Source organism: Sebastes umbrosus, chromosome 22 (genome assembly GCF_015220745.1).
Source record: "Sebastes umbrosus isolate fSebUmb1 chromosome 22, fSebUmb1.pri, whole genome shotgun sequence".
NCBI lineage: Eukaryota > Metazoa > Chordata > Actinopteri > Perciformes > Sebastidae > Sebastes > Sebastes umbrosus.
Window position 1 is genome coordinate 6,117,579 of NC_051290.1, and position 18,148 is coordinate 6,135,726.

Consider the following 18,148-nt stretch of genomic DNA (forward strand, 5'->3'; position numbering starts at 1 on the left):
TGTCTCCTCTCATTTCACATCTGAAGGGCTTTATTTGTACCGAACCCCTGTTACAGACATTGTTACCATAGCTACAGCCAGCGAGGACCACTGACACAATGACAGACACAGTGGCCATGGCAACCCCAGGATCAGTGGTGGGTAATATGATAATTCGTGGACGAGGCATCCGACACATTACGGGCACATGAATATGCTCGAGCGCAGGAAAGCCGGCCCAACGCTGGTAATCCACGAGCCTTTGTGCGGCCAACACGCCGAGCGGCTGACAAAGGATACTCTGCCGTAACCAAGGGTGACCAGAACTAACAATAGCCGTCCTCTGGATAAGCTCGAACAAGGGGATACATACATATCAAGCTGCTACTCTGCAGCAGTGCGCTCTGTGTGTAGCTTGTAGCGCATGGGGTCGCCACAGAATTCAACTGGCACAATCGATATCATAATGAATCGATAATCCGAGGCAGTAGTTCCCCATTGATTTTGGGCAGCGACCCATTCCTAAAGCCACTCTGCCTCCACGTGATCTGAAGCACGTAAACATCCGCACCACCATCAGCTGTGACAGCTTTCAGATGGTCTGCCGATCCACCTCAGCACGGCGTGGTAATGGAATCCAGCAGCAGGACTATTTTACAAGCAGCGTCCCATCGATAAATCACCTCCTCCAAGGTCTGCTTTAATTCAATCCAGGGTAATCTAATTTTATTGGTATGTACTGTAGCTTCTTGCAATGTCATCTGTCACAAACCATCCAATAAAAGCCCGGGGCCTTGACCTCCTAGAGCGAAGTAATATTCATATACAGAGCCCCTCGCCAAGACCACAACCACCAGTCAGTGCTCACTGACGCTTTGAAGAGGAGGCTTCTTTGTTGATAGCAAACACACTTAAAGACTGGAAAGCAAAGAGAGCGGGGTGATAATAAATCTGGGTTGAGCAATCTAGACTTTAAATTCTAAAGCCTCTGGATCGCATTAGAAAAATACAGCTTGACTAAAGAATTTGGTCCCAAATATGGACCAAAACCTTTTCAGAAAAACAATGATGATACTTTATGTGACTGAAAGTATGTCCACATAAAGGCCTTTACACACTGGGCGTGTTTTTTGGCAATCTTTTGGCAATATATCTTTTCAACCTGTTGTTTTTGTCATGAATACTTTCACACAGAATGCAAATATTACACGGAGAAGAAGCAACAAGGTCGATTTTTATGAGCTTTCTCACCTCAAGTAAAGGCATCAACCAATCACGTTGCAGCGAACAGGATGAGTTGTTCCTATATTTATGAAACAACAACACAGAGGATCCACAGTCCAAACCAAGATGGCAACTTTTGTTACTCCTTTCAATCTTGACAAAGGCAGCACAGACCACATCCACTCCTTCTGTTCTTACCTTTCACAATAAAAGCCCTTGACATATAATATTCGCAGGTGAGTATTTCACATTTTCAAATAAAAGCATTAACCAATCATGTTGCGCCGAACAGGTTGAGTTGTGCCTATATTTGTGAAACAACAACACGGAGGACCCGTAGTCCGAACCAAGACGGCAAACTTTCAACCTTGACAAAGGCAGCGCAAACTAGAACCACTCCTTCCGTTGTTACCTTTCACAATAAAAGCCCTTGACATATGATATTCACAGGCCAGTATTTCGCATTTTTTTGTTGTTTAAATTCGGCACGTCCGCGGTGTGTAATGGGCCTTTCACACTGAACGCAGCAATAGAATTCAACTGCGCTCTGAAACCCATTATTTTGAATGGCGGACCGCACAGCTCGTGGTGCGCCCAAAGTTCCACCTGGTTAAACTTTGGGCACAGGGCACAGTGATGTGGCGGCGAACACAGCCAAGGTTGGAAATAAGCACCAGCCACCAGCCAAATGCTGGTAAAATATGCAAGTGGCTGCTAGATTTGCTTCACTCAGCAGCCAAAAAAACAATGAATCTGGAGTCCACCAGTCACAGTGGCAGGTATTAAATATTAATATACAGTGATATTTTAGACAATAGTGTGATTCCAGCTTTGTGGCGACACTTTGCGTTTGACCCTTTCCTGTTTCGACATGATAATACCTCCCTGTGCACAAAGCCAGCTCCATAAAAAAATGATTTTCCCAGTTTGGTATGGAGGAACCGCTTTGGGATGACCTGGAACGCCGACTGCGAGCCAGGTCCCATAACCCAACACCAGTGTTGGACATCGCTAATGCACTTGTCTTAGGCTGAATGGGAGCAACTCCCTGCAGCCAGGTTCCAACATCTTGTGGAAAGCCTGAAACCAGGAGACCGAAGCCTGTGACAGCAGCACATTAACACCCAAGGTCCTCGTGTTTTTGGCCATGTAGAGTATCTACCATCATATTGAAATGACAGGATGTAAACTGGGTGAAGCCTGATGTGGAACCAACAACATGGGTACACTGAGTTAAGATCAACCTGGGCATACAGTGTATGATATTAGAAATGTTGTCTGGTACTTCCGACTCCTACTGTACAAGTAGATCGTTTGCGATGTAAAGCCAAAGCTCACGATCTATGTGCCGGTCGGCTACTGCGGACTGTTGACAGTTGTCAATAAAGATAACAAGGCAGAAACGTGCTGCCTTGATCATCTGTGCCATCCTGTCTGCTGAAAAAAAAGAGCAGCGGCGTAACGTTATATGGACTCGCTGTGACTAGGAAGACGTGGACAGTATGGCTTGTCCATTTTGCAGAGAGAATTGGAGGTCTGTTGTAGCCTACATTGTTATCTTGATAGCTACGCTCTGATTACTGTAGAAAAAAGGCGCTGATGTTGAGGAATCAGCTCGTGGCTCTGCTTCAACTGTGCGAGAGGCTGTGGTCGGCCGACCAAAATTTCTGGATTCATCCAACGGCCGGTCGAGATGAGTTAATCGGTCCACGATCCCCCCTGTACGCTGCACGGCAAACGACGCCAGACGAAGCTGAAATTCGGTCCGGCTCTAAAATGAGTCGTGCGGCTCAAAATTCGGGCCAGAAACGGGCTAAAATCGTACAGTGTGTTCCCAGCTTAAGCCTGGAGGGTATAGGGAGTCTTTCTTCAAATAATGCATCTGCACAGAATGGTTTTAATGAGTGGATTTCAAGGCCATTGATGATTATTCCTACTAAGAGATGGCTCACTCATTATTTGCAACAATTTAGCCCGCGGGCTGTTACATTACATGACGAGGGGGACGGCGAACGTCGCCGTGCTGCGGTAACCGATTTAGTTGGACGGCTGACCCTAATGTTGTTATCGTAAAGGGAAGATGGATGGAGCAAGTCGAATTTCTCCCTCCCTCCGTCTCTCTCTCTCTCTCTCTCGGCCCTGTCCCTGTAGAGGAGCAGAAACTGGGAGAGCGGAGAAATGAAGTGACATCATCAGCGTCAGCCACATTCCTGCGGAGGGAGGGGGCGAGGAAGAGGAGGAGGGGGGGGAAGACGGAGGAGAAGGAGGAGGAGAATGTCCCAAAACTTTTGAGGTTACAGGACCGACATCCCCCCTCCCCCATCCCCTTAAACACACATCCATTCTCCCTCCCTCTGCTTTTGTGTGTTTTCCAGTGCACGTTTCTGTCTGTGTGTGTGTGTGTGTGTGTGTGTGTTACAGTACTCTTCCTCATCATGCGCTCCCTGTTTTAATTCATGTGTTTCTTCTCCTCCTGTCCCCCCCCCCCCACCACCACCACCACCACCACCACCACTCATACCACCCCCTCCCCTCTTCTCTTTCTCTCTCCACCGACCAGAGGAATGCAAGAACCACATCTGGAACTTATTAGAGAGCAAGAGAGAGAGAGAGAGAGAAAGGGGTAGATGGAAAGAGACGAAGTAATGGTGGGGGGGAGAAGAAAAAGAGTCAGATTGAAAAAAGTCCAGGAGGGGGGACAGAAAGAGAGCAGAAAAAAAAGGGGCTCATGTTTGGGCGAGAACGCCAAAGAAGAAAGTTAACAGCAACACCGATTAATGCCAATTAACCTCAGCGGGGACGGGGCAGAGGAAGGGCTCGGCTGGCAGCTCAGATGTGGGTTCAATCACTCCAGATTCCAGCGCAAACGTAGCCTTTGAACCAGCCTCGACCATATTCTGTCTGAATGAGCGGCTTCACTGTCCCCACTGAGGGAGCAGTCAGGCCTGAGTAATAGTCCCTTTCTCTCCGCCGCTGGCCTCCCGACCACTCCTCCTCCTCCTCCTTCGTCCCTCTCTCCCCGGCTCGCTTTTCTTTTCATCCAGCACACCCTCCTCCTGCACTACAATACCGTCTCCCCCCCTCCTCACCACCTTTAAAACAAACAAAATCCAATCACTCTCCATCAGGCTTCACCCACCTGCCCGAGAGACCCCTCTTTGTCCCCCTCCCACCCCAAAAACAACTTTTTCCTGTAACCCGCCCCCCCTCTTTGCTCCATCACCCCAAATTGGTCCTCCTCGCTGCAGAATGTGGCCGTGCAGTTTGGGAAAACAAGGCCAATAGATTCAGTCAGATGTGATGAAGTGTTCCTCTCTTGCTCGGGGGATTCTGCATAAAGAAACATTTTTAAGGGGATGTTTGTTTGTTTTTCTTCTTCGTCTTTTTAAAAACTTGGATGCCCCCGGTCTGTCAAACACAATCAGATTATGGGGGCTTCACTTGAGAGATGTAGGGAAATGCGTACACTTTTTTTGATTGAAGTTTTACTGACCACAAGTTTGAACTATCTAACTAAATTCTTCAGGTTTTTACTCGATCGCCATGCTTCTTTTTCCTCCAAGCGCCACTTCAAAAGGCATTACAGGACACTCGTGTCCAGAGGAATGCCCTTAAACAAACATATCAACTGAGAGCAGCGATCCCCATGTCACACTTTAACAAACACCCGCCGGGACAGAAATGCCAAGAATTTGTTGATTGAACGGAGCCCAATGGGGGAACAACAGGCGTGGATGTACATTATAACATTACGGGCTCCATTCCCAGACTGAGCTTTACAGCTGCTTCAGTGATTGCTTTCAGTGGCTGATGTCAATTAGAGACGCTTTTCGGTAAATAGGCTTCGTTCAGATCCCGTAAGAAAAAAAAAAAAACATGACCCGAATTTGCGTAGGATGCTCCTCCAGAGCCATATCACGCTCGCCGGGGTCAAAATCAAAAACAGACTTCTGCCTCGCTACATGTGTCGCTCCAGATCTACAGGGTTCAGTATAGCACAGCAAAATGGTCGGTTAGCCTTGAGACCATGGCAGAACGCTTCCAGAAAGGTTCATGGAGCTATAGATAGCTCTAATCTACTACAGCTCATGTTAAACCTCTCCTAGCCGTTATCTGAGCAGAAACTAGTCCTCCCAATAGCAGTTTTAGTGGTTATTACAGCCCCCCCATCCTTTTGTAACCAACATTAGCGCTTGAATTTCTCCAGATCTGCGTGAGCTTCATGAGACGGAGGTCTGGCTATGTGAGATTAGCTCAAGCTAACTCCTCAGTTCTTTATTTATTTATTTATTGTGAAAACAGAAAACACTGGCCCAACTAGGGATGCACCGATACCTGATCGGATATTAGGGAGGTGCACTCCAAGCAAAAATACTGGGAACTAGTCGATGATTTTTTGAAAATCGCTGCATACCCCCTAACCATTCAGCCGAACGGAACGTGCCACACGTTTTACCGGTAGTAACGTTACAACCAGACAGCGCCTGCAACGGTTAAAACAAAGGAATATATATACATTTTTACGACAGGACGATAGTTGCATAAACTAGTCGATTTTTTATAATTTAATCACTAATCGAAAAATCAAAAATCATCACCTACCCCTATCGGATATCAGGACGATACTGGCTTAAACATCTGGATCGGGTATCAGTGACAGTGGAGCCGATCTATTCAATTCAATTCTATGTTTATATACTATATACATTATATACTTGAATTTTAATTCCTGTTAAACCAATGTGTTGCTGCATTAAAAAGGTTTAGACTTGAATTGTAATTAAAGTAAATAATTCCTGTTCATTTTTAAGATTTTTTACCAAGTTTCTGGTGAACTATTTATTATTTTAATAATAAATAACAATTCAGTACATTTATATCTATGTATTTAATTGTTACATTTAGTTTTATAAAGTTAGAAAAGTGATGTTTCAGTCAGGCCTGATGTTGCCTTACAGATAAAAGAATGATCACAGTCACTTCCACACAGGTAGGCATACATCGTATTAATTGGTACACTAGTATCGGATCGGTACTCGGTATCGGCCGGTACCCAAAGCCCAGGTATCGGTATCGGTATCGGCACTAAAAAAGTCGGATCGGTGCATCCCTAGGCCCAACAAATGGAAAAGATTTCATGCACCAGCAGAGTCACTGTATATGAATCAGAGTGGAAAAATATGGGATTTATTTAGATGAAAATGTCACAGAGAATTACTGGCAAGAATGCATCAAATGTTGTAAATCAGCACTTTTAACAGAGTGTTTTAGTATCGCACTGGATGCTTTATGAGGCTTTCCTAATTCTTCATTGCTATTTGAACCATTACAGCCCACTTTGAGTCATTAAACATCCCACGTATAGTAGTAGAACCACAACCTCGCTGATGAAAACAACCCTTTCTGGGGTGTGAAAGCCCCACGAACGTGTCTGACTCCTCCAAAATATCTGAATATTTCCTTCGCTGCGCACAACACAGGAATCTGTCTGAGGTCTATGATTCACAGCTTCGGCTGTGTTGAGCGTTCAAGCGCTACGGGGCAGCGCGGCCTAAACAAAAGGACAGAGGCTGACAAATGGTACACCTGCACCGGAGCCTTTGTCCGAGTCAGCATTTGAGCCCTTAACGTCTGGGGGGGCCGTATAGGTGCAGTGCTGCAACCTCAAGGCTCTCCTGCTCATTAGGAAGTTAAAGGTGTTTGCAATGATTGATTATGCAGTAACGTTTAACAGCTGCATTAATGGTGGCGCTTGCTTGGGACTTATTACCAGGTTGGTATGTAGACACAAGGCTGGGATGCTAAATCAATCACTCCGGCAGTGTTGCTAGTAGAGAGCTAAATAACTTAAAAAAAAGATGCACCAAAGCTTTAATTAGCTGCTCCGCTAATAACCATCCAGTCATTAGCACTAGTAGGCAATTACATGTGTGCAAATTGCAGGCCATGAAATACTGTTTTACTTGTCTAATGAAGAGATAAGAGTCTATCTCTTTTCGAGGCGGTATTCTTTTCAGGCTGTGTTTACTCCTCTTTCAAACACCCGAATGCAATAACCATTTGAGACCTTACATTTACTACTACACCATTTTAAATCTCGCCGCACAAAACTGCAGCCTGCTAATCTTGTCTTCCTTTGAGAGCTTTGTGTTTCGAGGAGTAATAACGGTAGTAACAGACAATAGGGCGCATGGCTTCACACATGTAAATAGGCTGTGTGTGTGTGAGTGTGTGTGTGCACATCTGCAAGTGTTACTGAGCTAGTCATGCGGACTGAACGGTTTATGAGTGGACAAACAGGGCAACAGCATGTGACAGCAGCAAGGGGTCTCGATGGAGAAGGAGCAGCAGGGGGGGGGTCCGTGTGTGTGTGTGTGTTTGTGTGTTTTGCGACGACAGACGCCAGATTGTGTCATACGTGGACTCGTGGAGCGCCCTGGTTTAAGTCGTTTGAAAAGGAGCCTTGATACTGTATGTGCTTGCGTGAACTCCTCGGCAAACGCAAACATGATGGGTGGATGCTGAGCGATTACAAAGCCGTGGCAGACACGGTGACATCATCCCTTTCCATACCTTCCCTTTCCACCGAACACGCCCCCCCCCCCCTTATACCTATGATGGAGTGGTCGCCAGCAGCCAGCAGCAGTGCACGCTCCACCCGGTCAGCCAAGGTAGACAATAGGTGGTGGTGGTGGTGGGGGTAGCGTGGTTACATCTTGATCAAACAGGTAGCTTTATAGACATCCTCCTCCTTCTGTCTCCCAGCAACTGTGATTATCATGAGCCAATAGCCTACCTGGCTGGCACCCCACAGGTATGGAGGGGGATTAGATGCATGGTGCTGCTGCTGCTGCTGCTGCTGCATATACGCCTCATTGTGCTGTTGCAGGTAGGACACAAGGACAGGAAAGCGGAGTGGTGTGTGTGTGTGTGTGTGAGGGGGTGAGACAGAGGGGGGGACATAAGCTGTCTTTCACTACAGTGGGTCTCACTGACTGACTGACAAGCCATTCAGATAGCAGTGTGTGTGTGCAGAGTGCTGCTGGCATGTAGAGCAGCGCTGGTCAATCACTGTCATTCACGTCACGTCCTCATCACCACCATCACCACCACCACCACATATATATGCAAAAAAAAAAAAAGGTCATTAATAAGGCCAGGTTGTGTATGCATACGTGCATGCATGCACCAAGTCATGTTCAAGTTGCACGCACACATGCACGAGCACAACCCATGTATAATGTACATACAGAGGCGCGCGCGACAATGATTATTATTATTATTATAATAAAAAAATAAAATAAAAAAAAAGTGTGGTGATCCATTGCTGCGGTGCCAAGTCACACGCACGCGTTTTCTCTCTCCCTCACACACACACACGGCACGTGCACGCGCACACGCCTAAGGTGATCCATTGCTGCGGTTCATATGGAGAATGAAATCCCATTATATGCCTCTTCTTCTTTTCTTCACACACAGACACACTTGGAGGAATAAAAGCAGTGTGGCTGTGTTAAAGTGACACATTTAAATAAATAAATAAATAAATACATATATAAAAAGAGAATCATTTGCAGTCTTACCAGTTTGGAAACTCAGCAGCAAAGTGAGGAGCAGCAGCAGCCTCTGCATGGTTTCAGCCGACCAATAAGTCCGTTATTGGCTCAAACCTCCGTGAGGACAGCATCAAAAAGCGGGACAGTTTACTGACTTTTAATTGGTAATTAGACTAAAGAATAATCCTCCTGCGTCTGTCACCAGTCCTCCTTCAGCTTCTACACCATTTCACTGCCTTTTTTTGTTGTGTTAGCTCTCTCTTCTCTCCTCTTCTCTGCTCTCCAGCTCTCCTTCTACTCTACACTGAGGAGGTGAAGCTGGCAGATATGTAAACCAGCAGCAGCGACACAGGAAACACTTCCTTCAAAATAAAATCCACCATGAGCTAAGATGAGCTATACTTTGGGATTCATTTGGTAGAGCATTTTGAGGAATTGAAATAAAATAATATTTAATGATATGCCATAAATAAATGCCATACTTGCAAACCTTGTTGTTTGTCCTTGTTATGTGCAATAACATATGCTGGTGCAATAATTATATGATGCTGTGCAATAATTATATAATTATCTGATGGACACTTTGTGCAATAATCTGGCAAAACTGTCATCTCATCAATATACATATTGTATTTTTATATTTTATATTGTATTATCTTTTATATTTTTTATATTTATATTGCACATCTCTTTTTTTATTGTATTATCTTTTATATTTTTTATATTTATATTGCACATCTCTTTTTTTATTGTATTATCTTTTATATTTTTTATATTTATATTGCACATCTCTTTTTTTATTGTATTATCTTTTATATTTTTTATATTTATATTGCACATCTCTTTTTTTATTGTATTATCTTTTCATTAGCACCTATGGGATTGTCACAATCTAATTTCGCTGTACTACACAATGATCTTGAAGATAAGATAAGATATTCCTTTATTAGTCCCGCAGTGGGGAATTTTGCAGCGTACAGCAGAAAAAGTTGATAGTGCAAAAAACAAGATGCATCAGCTAACACAGTAAAAAAAAAAAAAAAGAGCTAAACAAAGTGTAACAAAATATGAACCATTTAAATAGAAGGAAGTATAAAAATAGGAGCAGTATATACAGTATTGACAATAAACAGACTATTAACAAAATTGCACAAGTTGTAAATGATATTGCACAGTGAGAATGAAATGAAATTCCAAACTGTGCAAACTTTGGTTAATTCCCATGCATGGGAAGGCAGATTTCCTAGGAACAAATAAAAATAAAATAAAATAATATATAAAATAAAATAAAATAAAATAAAAAATAATACTGACAAAAACAAAATAATAAAAATTCACCAATGTAATGTGACCACAATCTACTTCCGGTGCTGTCCTCGCTGTAATCTCTCTGACTTGACGTCATATTCTCATTAACAGGGCATTCCTCTCTCTCTCTCTCTCTCTCTCTCTCTCTCTCTCTCTCTCTCACGTCAGCACCACAGCTCTGCCCCCCTTTTTCTCTCCCTCTGGATCTTGCACAGGCAAACACTAGAAAAAAAAAAAAAATAAATTAAGAAAAAAAATAAACCAGCTTAGAGAAGCATAATCATTTTGACACATTTGCTGTAGTCGCTTGGTTTCTGTTGTTCACAGTGTGCCATTTAGATAATGAAGTAATTCTAGATTAATTTACCTCTATATCCACCTAATTGCATCATTTATACATGATGAGAATGATGCCACACTTCAGATATTAATATATTGTAGATAGCAGAGATAGCATGCATGAGGTCAGCTGTTACTGAACGTAACTGAACATAATGTATAGTTAAAATATTAAAGGACTCCCTCAAATCTTTTGAAAAAGACTTGGAAACCTCTCCTAAACTATACTGAATCTCTGACCTCCTTGCCTGGTTGTGAAGACTGAGCCTCCTTATTTGTTTTGTTGGATTGGCGTTGTTATTTTTTATTTTTTATTTAAAAAAAATAATTATTATAATTAATAATTATTATATTATAATTAATTAATATTTTTTTACTTTATTTTTATCTTTTAATCTTATTTTATTATAGTTATTTATTTTATTTTGTGTGTATATTGTTTGCGTTTTATCATTTCATGTGCGTAGTGCGTTTCTAATTTTGATGTCATTGCTGCTTTAAGTCTTGTTGTAACTGTATTGGTTATTTCCTTTATTGTTTTGCTCTGTAATTAAAAAATGCCTTGCAATGTTCTTCCAATTTTTTTTAAATATTAAAGGAGTTGCTGTAGTTATAGGAAGCAAAAAGTACAGTAGGAATATTCACAGACCCTACTACTTCCTATAGAATAATATTGACTATATAGTGGGGTAAGGCAGTGATGTCACTATGATGAAATATATGATGAATAAACAGACCATGTCCTCGTTCCTGTCACATAATGTAAGGCTACAGATTTTGGTGATGGTCCCCCATGATACTGGAGCTGTCACAGCTCAGTAGGCCTGCACAGTGAGCCGCTTCCTCCCATCTCAGACCAGCAGGGGAGAAGAGGACTTACACCGATGCTGGAGCTCCCCCTTGCGTCCTCGACCCGGGACGACCCTGCATGTGCTCAGAGCACAACTGGAGCAAGATATCCCAAAAATATCTGTGCATAATGACCTGAGATACTCACTGTTTTATTTAGAAAATATTTGGTTTACATCCACATTTATACGGCCTGACAAAAGCCTACAAGAGGGGGTTGTAAATACATAATATACAAGTAATAATTCATATGTGAATGTATTAAGAATGGTTCATGTGGGTCGTTTGGGGAAAATAGGCCACAATAGTCTAAATGTTTTATAATTCCATATTTTTTCATGCGAGGTTCACTTGCAATAGTATATTTGTACCACACTTTTTTTATTTTATTAAATAATAATATATTTAAAAAAAACGTGTGGTACAAATGTACTATTGCAAGTGAACCTCACACGAAAATAGGCCATAATACTGTTTCGTGTGAGGTTCACTTGTAATATTATATATTTTTTATTATTATTATTTGATATTATTTTTAAGATTATTTAACAAGATTTTTTTGATATTATTATTTTAAGGCCAGGTAAAATAAAAAATTGTGATTATTATTATTTAATATTATTTTTAATATTATTTTAACCTATTGCTACTCATGCTAAGATGTCAAATCTCCTTTTTTCCCAACAGAAATCTAGCTGAAAAAGCATAATAAAATAAGATGTTTTTATTATTATTATTATTTTAAGGCCAGATAAATTAAAAAGTAGCCAATAATAAAAATATAAGAAAATGTAAAGAAATATATATATGTGCCCCAATAAGACGGTGGTTTCAGTATAGACGAAGCAGGCTCATATGAGTACACCTAATTCAGTCATCACTATTTGTTCAAATTTACTAGAAGAGAACAAATGATTTATAGCACGCGTAGAAGAAGAAGGATGGAGCAGTGTCTCAATCTAGTCACTGTAACTCGCATTATAGCTCAGACAGTGAGGATCGACTATAATAATCTGCAACCAAAACATCTTCATCATTTCCAAAAAAAAAAAAATCCAACCCTAAAATTAAGCTTGGAATCTCTAACTAATAATATTATTACAGAGTGAAAATTAATGTTGGGACGAGAGTTGAAAGAAAAATACCCATTATATTAGAATCTTTTGTGTAGCGCACAGTTTTTTGAAGTAAAACTCCCAGTAAACAGTCAATATATAAACAATAAACCAAAATATGGAGAGCGCCTGAGTATATCTTTATAAAATGTACATAAATGTTGTATTTTAGTGTATTTTCATCAAATGTATTTTTTTATTATTATTATTTTAAGCCCAGGTAAAATAAAATGTAGCCAAAAATAAAAAATATAAGAAAATGTAAAAAAAAATATATATATATATGTGAGACGGTGGTTTCAGTATAGACGAAGCAGGCTCATATGAGTACACCTAATTCATCCATCACTATTTGTTCAAATGTACTAGAAGAGAACAAATGATTTATAGCATGCATAGAAGAAGAAGGATGGAGCAGTGTCTCAATCTAGTCACTTTAACTCACGTTATAGCTCAGATAGTGAGGATCGACTATAATAATCTGCAACCAAAACATCATCATCATCATCGTTGTTTCCATGTGATAAAAATGACCGCAGGTCTGCCAGTGTGGCACACAGAGTGACTCATCTCTGCCGGGACTCGAACCCGGAGCCTCTGGATTAGAAGTCCAGCGCGCTATTCCATTGCGCCACAGAGACTGCGCCAGGATATCTCGGTGCTGGCACGCTTTATGTACATCTCTCCTCTCATATCGCTGCTCCTCCTGCATCCTCGCAGCATCAGGACCAGTCTGAGCAGACATGTTGGCTCTGATGACCACTAGAGGGCGCTGTTGCTACGCGACTGAGATGGGAGGCACCATCAGAGATGAGTCAGGTTAACTGGAGTATAAAAGGAAGTGTGCAGCTCGAGTTTAAGAAAATAAAAGTCACCTTTGTTTTCTTACTTTTTTTTGTCAAAAACAAAAAGTAACTTTTGTGTGGAAATGTGTTATTTGTAGCCTACTGTAAACAGAAAATTCACCTTTGATCTTTCATGTAAAGTCAGATTTTGATGATTGAATGGATCATTTTGCATGTGATATCTCTTCTTTATTTATCCGCAAGGGGGCAATTCATTTTTAGTATTCCCAGTCCATACATACATACATACATACATACATACAACAGACAACCAATAATTAGTTAAGTCAAAGGAAACATATTAAAGGCATGGTGCCGTTGGAGGGGCAAGTTACAATAAGAACCATATAAATACATAGGATTATAGCAATAAAAGCCCAAAAATAAGAAACAATAAATAAGAACAACATATCTTAAAATTCCTCTAAATAACAGTCATTTAAAATGGGTATGGTCTGTGTTCAGCAGCTTAACAGCAGGAGGGATAAAGGACTAGGAGTAACGATTTGTTCTCCTTAAGGGCACATTATAACGTCGGCCTGAAGGCATCAGCGAAAATTCAGCCGAAAGAATGTGATCTGCCAAAAGAATGTGACTCGAACGATGAAAGAAAGTTTAGAAGTTGTGAAGACAATTTCACTGAGAATCATCTCATCAGGTTTGATCAGCAAGACGTGTGCAAGTGGTTGTGCAAATTGTAGACAATTGGACTGACTCTTTTTTCACACGTGCCAAAACACGTACAATTGGCTTAAATTAAAGCGAATTTCTAATCTGTTGTGACCAACAAACTAATTGTTCAGAGATTTGAAGTTATTGTTTTGGGAAAAAAAAAAAATTCTCATTTGAAAGCTAATGAGAAACTGAGGCTTTTATTTTGAAAACTGAGCCACCAGGAAGCTTGTTTCATTTATGCTGACTTAGCGTTCGACGCTCAACAGAGCCAAAATGGCGCCTATTGGAGCTTTTGTTTTCACCCGTTTTCACATTGAAATATAACATTTAACATTTGTGTTGTCGATTTGATGGATTTATAAAGAAAAGCGAAATAGGTCAGATCAACATAGGCAGCTCTACAGACATTTTGAAGTGTTAGCAATGGAATGTTTTATTTTTATTATTTTTTTTATTTTTTTTATTTAATTCTATTTAATGGAAAATAAGACATTTTACAGCTATTTTACTCTTCATAGCTCGGATTCATCGTTTTCCTGTCACATGTAGGTTTACTGTGGAGGTCCTTTCTATGTAAATGAGTGCAGAGCTCTCACTGTATATAGAATAACACTAGATGGGTTATAGAATAACACTAGATGGGTTACACCAGGATTGCATCAGATAGCCAATTATGCACCTCCCTCCTGCATGCCCTTCACCACAGTGTGACACCATAATTAATTTCTTGTCATCCAGGCTGTTTTTGCACACTTTGTCATGTCAAGGACACCAAAGTGGAGCATACAGACCCGTGCAAGGATTTTATCCCGTGCAGCAGGGATTGTGGAGAATTGTGTCCAGTGTCAGTAAAATAAATCATAATGCACAGTCTAATACTGCAGCCAGAGCCCCTGTAAATCACACAAAGCAAAATCCAACCCTAAAATTAAGCTTATTAAGCTTCTATTTGTGCCACACTTTTTAGATGTGAAATCTAGCTGAAAAAGCACAACAAAATAAGACTTTGTATTATTATTATTATTTTAAGGCCAGGTAAAATATATATATTTTTATTATTATTATTTAATATTATTTTTAAGATTATTTTTAACCTATTGCTACTCATGCTAAGATGTAAAATCTCATTTTTTTTCAGCAGAAATCTAGCTGAAAAAGCATAACAAAATACGATTTTTTTTATTATTATTATTTTAAGGCCAGGTAAAATAAAAAGTAGCCAATAATAAAAATATAAGAAAATTTAAAACAATATATATTTGTGCCCCAGTAAGACGCTGGTTTCAATAATATTATTTAATAAAATAAAAAAGTGCGGTACAAATGTACTATTGCAAGTGAACCTAACACGAAAATAGACCATAATAGTCTAAATGTTTTATAATTTCACGTTTTTTCTTGTAAGGTTCATTTGTAATAGTATATTTGTACCACACTTTTTTATTTTATTAAATAATAATATATATATATTTTTTAAGTGCGGTACAAATGTACTATGGCAAGTGAACCTCAATATACATCTGATAACCTGGACATATTTCTTTACATTTTCTTATATTTGTATTATTGGCTATTTTACCTGGCCTTAAAATAATGATAATAAAAAAATCTTATTTTGTTGTGCTTTTTCAGCTAGATTTCAGCTAAAAAAAAGAAGAAGATTTGACATCTTAGCATGAGTAGAAAAATAAAATTATATTAAAAATAATATTAAATAATAATAATAAAAACAATTTTATTTTACCTGGCCTTAAAATAATAATAATAAAACAAATCTTATTTTGTTATGCTTTTTCAGCTAGATTTCTGCTGGAAAAAAGGTGATTTGACATATAAGCATGAGTAGCAATAGGTTAAAATAATCTTAAAAATAATATTAACTAATAATTATAAAAAAGTGTGGTACACATATACTATTACAAGTGAACCTTACACAAAAAAATATATATGAAATTATAAAACATTTAGACTATTATGGTCTATTTTCGTGTAAGGTTCACTTGTAATAGTATATTTGTACCACACTTTTTTATTCTATTAAATAATATTATTTTAAAGATTATTTTAACCCATTGCTACTCATGCTAAGATGTCAAAGCTCCTTTTTATCCCAGCAGAAATCTAGCTGAAAAAGCATAACAAAATAAAAAAATGTTTTATTATTATTATTTTATGGCCAGGTAAAATAAAAAGTAGCCAATGATAAAAATATTAGAAATATATTTATGTGCGCACAGTTTTTTTAAGTAAAACTCCCAGTAAACAGTCAATATGTAAACAATAAACATGACCAAAACATGAGTATATCTTCATAAAATGTATAATAAATGCTGTATTTTAGTGTATTTTCAGTTGTAGTCAGATTGTACTTGAATACATTCAGTTGCATCACTGTCTGTGGGATCTTGGTTTTAATGGTGATATTGCCTTTGAAATTCAGATTTTATACTAGGTGAGGATAAAAAAAAAAATCTTATTTTCTTTTTTGTTGCTTCTCCATTGTAATCTCCATGGTGATAAAGTTTAGTCGACTTACAACTTATTCATATTCCATAGCTTTCTAACCTTTCAAATGGGACCAAAAATATGCATATGGTTTTAGAACTGGTTCCGATTAATTATGGGTAGTTACTTTAGGTGTTTTTTCTTTTTTTGTTTGATTTTTTGAGGAATAGGGCTAGGACACAGGACGTTAACTAATGATAATGTGGTAAAACAATAACGGCCCACATTCATTTTGGGACGGCTTAAAGGGGACATATCATGCTCATCTTCAGGTTCATGTTTGTATTTTGGGTTTCTACTAGAACATGTTTACATGCTTTAATGTTCAAACAACACATTATTTTCCTCATACTGTCTGTCTGAATATACCTGTATTCACCCTCTATCAGAAACGCTCCGTTTTAGTGCTGTAGGGATTTGGCAGTAACAGGTTTAGTTATTAGCAAATTAATTAATAAATAATAATAGAATTATTAATATTAATAAAGATTATCAATAAACATTAATAATAAACGGGGCACCACCCTGGAATCAGGGACCAATAACCAAAACGTTGATATAGTCTCATTATATATGCTAAACTATCAATTTGGAACGTTGATTAATAATTAAATTAATAACTATAACCAAAATAGATAGTAAAGGTTGAAGGATATCGGAGCTCTTGACATAGCAGAGGTTGGCATTATTCACTCTTGTACAATATTAAACAGACCAGCATGTATATTCCACAAACATTTATTTACAAGATAATAACGGTTTAAAACACAATATTAATCTAACTAAATAACTAAACTAAACAAACCAAACAAAGTGTGTAGGCATGTGTGTGTCTGTGTGTGTGTGTGTGTGTGTGTGTGAGAGAGAGCGAGAGAGAGAGAGAGAGAGAGAGAGAGAGACAAGGCGGCTTCCTGTCTCAAGATGTCTGCCTACAGACAAAATGGGGCGAGCACTGTAAAACTACAAAGATGGCGGGATCAAAGATGGCCACCAACATGTCACCACATGGCCTCTTTGTTCTTCGGAAACACATGTGCTCAGGAAGGACAGGTTTATGTTTAGCTAATTCACAGTTTATGTATGTGATCTTAATGTGTGTGAGATAATGCAGTGGGTTAGAAAAGATGGTTAGTTTGCATGCAAGACCTTGTCTATGTGAAGCATAAACTAAACACATCAAATGTGGCGACCTACCCAAATATCAAATACAAATAAATCACCACAGTCAAACTCAGTGAATAACATTAAACCAAATCAATACAAGTACATTCTAGAAATCAATGTTGAACAGTCTTGCTCAGCCATGTGCAATTGCTAATGCTAAAGTAAGCCCAGTACGTTACCGATCCATGGAAGAAAAGGGTTTGTAATTCCATGTGTTGAAGTTGTGGTTCCAAGTCAAAGATGTCGTCTTTGCTGTGCAGATTAGAGGAAGCTGATCGCTCCAACACTTCTTCCCAGCAGCTTGATAGCTTGGTGCTAACTTCCTTGCGGTTGTTGCTTGAAGTTAGTTGGTCAAAAGGCAGGCTCTCGCGTCTTCTGCATTTTTGGTTCCTTGTGTTGCTATGGCTGTTTCCTAACAGGCCATAAGATCAGAGCAAAGCTGCTTTGCAGCTACTGGTCTGGAGAGCAGCAGCTCACCTTAAGCAGGTCAGCTTGGGTGAGAAGGTGAAGAAAGAGCAGAAAGAGAAGGAACAAAGAGATTCCTCTGGTTTTGTCCTGGGTGAATTTCACAAGTAGGTGTGAATGCTAC

At 39.4% G+C, this 18,148-nt stretch overlaps 1 protein-coding gene and 1 non-coding gene across 4 annotated transcripts in view; both read right to left on the reverse strand.

Moving 5' to 3' along the window:
- The window catches only part of kirrel1a (kirre like nephrin family adhesion molecule 1a), a 38,713-nt gene extending 29,657 nt beyond the window's left edge, over positions 1 to 9,056 (reverse strand). For all 3 annotated transcript variants that reach the window (XM_037758548.1, XM_037758549.1, XM_037758547.1), the window contains exon 1: positions 8,787 to 9,056. In XM_037758548.1, the coding sequence (XP_037614476.1) occupies positions 8,787 to 8,835 (49 nt within the window). In that variant the 5' untranslated portion in view covers positions 8,836 to 9,056. The remainder of the gene's footprint in view (positions 1 to 8,786) is intronic.
- A 3,881-nt stretch (positions 9,057 to 12,937) lies between these two features.
- On the reverse strand, positions 12,938 to 13,011 carry trnar-ucu. Its single transcript has one exon. It is a non-coding gene; the product is annotated as a tRNA-Arg (tRNA).
- Between the last annotated feature and the right edge of the window lie 5,137 nt (positions 13,012 to 18,148).